We start from the raw sequence: 3,747 nt of genomic DNA on the forward strand, positions 1-3,747 counted from the left end.
CTTTCTTTCTTTCTTTCTTTCTTTCTTTCTTTCTTTCTTTCTTTCTTTCTTTCTTTCTTTCTTTTGTATGTACATTGGTGTTCTGCCTGCATGTGTCGATGTGTGAGAGTGTCCCATCTCCTAAAACCGGAATTAAAGACAGATGTGAACTGTAGGTAAGTGCTGGGAATTGAACCTGGGTCCTTTGGGAGAGCAACCAGCATACTTTAGGGAGAAAGTTCATCAATTAAGAGCACTTGCTGCTTTTCTAGAGATCTGAGCTCAGTTCCCAGCATGCACATGGCATGGACAGGCCCCTGTGACTCAAGCTCCAGGGCAATCTGATGCCTTTTTCTGGCCTCCGTGTGCATGCCTGTGCGTGTTCACATACATACAGACCACGCATGTGCACACAGCAGAGCCGGCTTCCTTCCCTCCTCTCAGGGTTCAAACTCCTGAGCCTCCTTGGCTTCCGGCTCCCCAAGAGAGTGTGGTCACATCCCATGCTTTGTGTAAGGCAGGATCTTCTAACTGGATTAAACATTTACACTGAAACAGCATCACAGATTGGTGGCTTACAATGCAGAGGGAAAAGAGGACTTACCTTCTGAATTGACGGCTGACGGCTTTAGCCACCTGGTGTTTTTTGATGGAATTGGAGAAATCAAAGTTATCTGTGTACACTCTGAGGATGGCCTTTTAGCAGCTTTGCAGATTCAGGGTTCTCTCTCTCCCCCTGTCTGTCTCTGTGTGTGATGTGTGCATGGGTTATAAGTGTAATATGTGCAAATCTGTGTTTGTGCACATATGTGTGAAGCATGGGGATCCATTATAATTATCTTCTAAAACTATTCTTTGTGGTTCCCAGGCGTTCCATTTCCTCAAACCTCAGGGGTGTTCAGACGTGCTGCATGTTCAGCTGGGTTCCAAATTCCACTTGTTCCCTTGTGGTATCTGGGCACAGCTACATACTGGGTGGTAGTGGAGACCAGAACCGATAGGGTCTGAAGGATCCAGGTCTGGCAGTGAGGTGTGGGGCAGGAGGCTTCTCTGAGGTCTTTAGTGTTATAGCTCTCCTAGACAGTCTTCAGAGAAACAGCTTATGCACATACACTGTATTTGGAATGGACAAGGGCTCTATGAGCCTTGAAGAGTGGGAAGGGGTTTTCAGGGTCCATGTAAGTCACTGGCTGGAGCTTCATGTACCTGGAATGTCTCGTTTGTATGGAGAAGCCACCCACATATCCCAAGTGCTTGCTGAGCAGTCTTGTCTGGAGAGAGGAAGGTAGGCTGTAATGTTGCCAAGAACCACGTGACCTTCCTTGGGTAGAAGGTGGGGGTTGGGGGAGGTCAGACTCCCCAGATCAGGCAACGAAGAGGAAACCCCACTAAGAAAAGGAGTCCTCCATTTTGTGCCAAGCTCAGGAAAGCTGTCTGGACACAGACATAAAGCTGTCTGGTAGACTGCAATCTTAGCAGCAGGGTCTAACAGTTCTCCTCCTCAGTTTTTAGACAAGTCTCTGAGGGAACTTGGAGCTCAGTGACACGGCCCAGCTCGTGGGAGCACAGGATCCTTCTGTCTTCCCCAGTGCTGAGAATGCAGAGCCCTGCACCACACAGTCCGCTCTGTGTATGAGTGCTGGGCTTTGAGCGCCACCCTCATGCTTACGGAGCAAGCACCTCGCCGTGCTCTGAGCTGGCTCTCTTGCCCATTGGAGCATTTTTCTTTTCAGTGGTTATTTTTAGACTAGAGCATGGTGGTACCTTCATATAATCACAATGCCTGAGGATCTGCAGCAGGAGCATTGCTATGAGTTCAAGACTACAGAAGGCTGTCAAGGCTAACCTTCATCACATACACAGGACCTTGCTGGTGCTGTTCAGCTGTCCTGTGGTTAGTGAGCTCTGGTGCGGCCTCGGTGCTGGAGAGGCACGCACCCTAGTGTGTGGACTGTGACTTACATTTGGAATGATGCAAATACAGAAGAGTGAGGATTTTGGCCCAGAAACTTTTACTATTTACATTACTGTGTCTGTGTTTTCATGCTGTGTACATGTGGAGGTATGTATGTATTTAAAGGCTATTTGTATTTTTCAGACAGGGAAGGTAGGTTGATAAGATCTTACCTAACTAACACATGAGGTCCTGATTTCAATCCCCAGCATAAACTGGGCATCTGTAATCTCAAGACTAAGAAGGTAGAGACAGGAAAAGTGAGAAACTCAAGGCTGCCCTCCCATACTCCAGTCATAGCAAGCATAACAACTGGTGCTACTTAAGACCAACAAGAAAAAAGAGACCAGCACTCGGGAGGCAGAAGCAGGCAGATTTCTGAGTTTGAGGCCAGCCTGGTCTACAGAGTGAGTTCCAGGACAGCCAAGGCTACACAGAGAAACCCTGTCTTGAAAAACCTAAAAAAAAAAAAAAAAGAAGGGGGGGCGGAGAGAAGGGAGGAAGGGAGGGTAATTCTCATAATCAGGGAAATGTGAACCATTTTTTTTCACCTTTTTTTTTAATTAGATATTTTCTTTATTTACATTTCAAATGCTATCCCGAAAGTTCCCTATACCCTTCTGTGAACCATTTTTAAATAGTTGTCAGTGCTATAGCTTACTAGGAATGTGCTGTTAGAGGGCCTGTGGGACAACTTAGCAGACAAAAGCACTTGGCATACAAGCTTGGGACCCGAATTTGATCCCCAGAACCCACGTAAAGATGGAGGAGAGAATGAGGCCAGAGTTGTCACTTCTGTGACATGCCTCAGTAACAGTTGTAAGTCGTATCCTCTTAGACTCCGTACTCAGGAGGGAGAAAGAGGCAGGTAGATTTCTGTGAGTTTGCAGCCAGCCTGGTTATAGTGAGAACCTGTCTTATAAATAAATAAATAAAAACTTAAACCCATTTGTGGGCTGGAGAGATGGTTCAGCCGTTAAGAGCACTTGCTGCTCTTACAGAGGACCCAGGTTCAAATTTCCAGAACCCAAAAGGGCTGCCCACAGTGGCCTACAGCTTCAGTTTTTAGGGATGCAGCGCCCTCTTCTGGCCTCCATTGGGCACTACATTCACATGGTACACAGACATACATTGCAGGGACTTACATGTGAAATAAAAATCTTTTTTCATTACTTTTATTTGTTTGTGGCAAATGCAGACGCAGAGGTTGGAGATAGCTCTCAGAAGTCGTGTCTCCCTGTACACGTTGGTTGTGAGAATCAGACTCTGGTTCCCAAACTTAGCAGAAAATGCCTTTACCTGGCTCTACAAATAGACTTTCTTTGTTGCTTTAAAAAAGAAGGAAAAAGACAATAAAAATATGGCCAGTGTTGACTGTTTGCTTGCCAACTGTCTGTTAGCCCGGCTTCCTTGAGCTCAGCACTGCCCTGAGCCCACTGTCTCTAAACTGCCTGTGCTTCTCCCAGCCATCTGCATCATCCTGGTGCACCTGCTCATTCGGTACCGACTGCACTTCCTGCCTGAGAGCGTGGCTGTTGTTTCTCTAGGTAAGTGATCCTGGGGGGCCATTCCAGAACACCAAATCCATATATAATGGAGCTGTCTCTCATTTATGTCCCCCCATCTTCCAGGTGACGCTGTGTTTTAAGGAATGATGCTATGGTTTGGTTGATTGTGGACAAGGAAACCCTGAGTCTATCTAGTTAGCAGGTCCTTTAGATGCTCGTGGCCTCAGCTAACTAGAGAGTTGTTTGAGCTCTAGGTGGGAGAGCATTCTGAAGTGTTCCTTTTTTTTTTTTTTTTTTTTTTTCAAG

General features: G+C 46.4%; 1 protein-coding gene across 2 annotated transcripts in view; it reads left to right on the forward strand.

The window, feature by feature from the left end:
* The window catches only part of Slc9a8 (solute carrier family 9 member A8), a 60,426-nt gene that overhangs the window by 12,463 nt on the left and 44,216 nt on the right, over positions 1-3,747 (forward strand). For both annotated transcript variants that reach the window (XM_029536186.1, XM_021193967.2), the window contains exon 3: positions 3,400-3,480. In XM_029536186.1, the coding sequence (XP_029392046.1) occupies positions 3,400-3,480 (81 nt within the window). The remainder of the gene's footprint in view (positions 1-3,399; positions 3,481-3,747) is intronic.

The sequence above is a fragment of the Mus pahari genome, chromosome 3 (genome assembly GCF_900095145.1).
Source record: "Mus pahari chromosome 3, PAHARI_EIJ_v1.1, whole genome shotgun sequence".
Classification (NCBI taxonomy): domain Eukaryota; kingdom Metazoa; phylum Chordata; class Mammalia; order Rodentia; family Muridae; genus Mus; species Mus pahari.